Source organism: Apis dorsata, unplaced genomic scaffold (genome assembly GCF_000469605.1).
Source record: "Apis dorsata unplaced genomic scaffold, Apis dorsata 1.3 scaffold_254, whole genome shotgun sequence".
NCBI lineage: Eukaryota > Metazoa > Arthropoda > Insecta > Hymenoptera > Apidae > Apis > Apis dorsata.
Genome location: NW_006263532.1, coordinates 427,224 through 427,447, shown reverse-complemented (window position 1 = coordinate 427,447; position 224 = coordinate 427,224). Strand labels below are relative to the sequence as shown.

General features: G+C 58.0%; 1 protein-coding gene across 1 annotated transcript in view; it reads left to right on the top strand.

The window, feature by feature from the left end:
• Position 1: 1 nt before the first annotated feature.
• Positions 2-224, top strand: part of LOC116185695 — a gene marked incomplete at its 5' end in the record, with an annotated part of 767 nt that continues 544 nt past the window's right edge. Inside the window, one exon of the mRNA XM_031510689.1 lies at positions 2-223. Coding sequence (XP_031366549.1) covers positions 2-223 — 222 coding nt within the window. The remainder of the gene's footprint in view (position 224) is intronic.

Genomic DNA, 224 nt, shown 5'->3' with positions numbered 1-224 from the left:
GGTGACGGCGGCCACGGGCACTCTCCCGTTACCGCGACGAGCCACGGTAAAATTGGCCGATTATCATTGCAACAGCGAGCCAGGCAAATGCCCGGAGGAATTCTTACGATTGGACAGCCAGAGGCCGGACTATTTGGCCCTTCACGGTCAAGATTTCGAATCCGTAGGAAGCAGCGCTTGCACCTCGCCTCACAGTATCCCGGAATCGTATTCGCCGCCCTCGA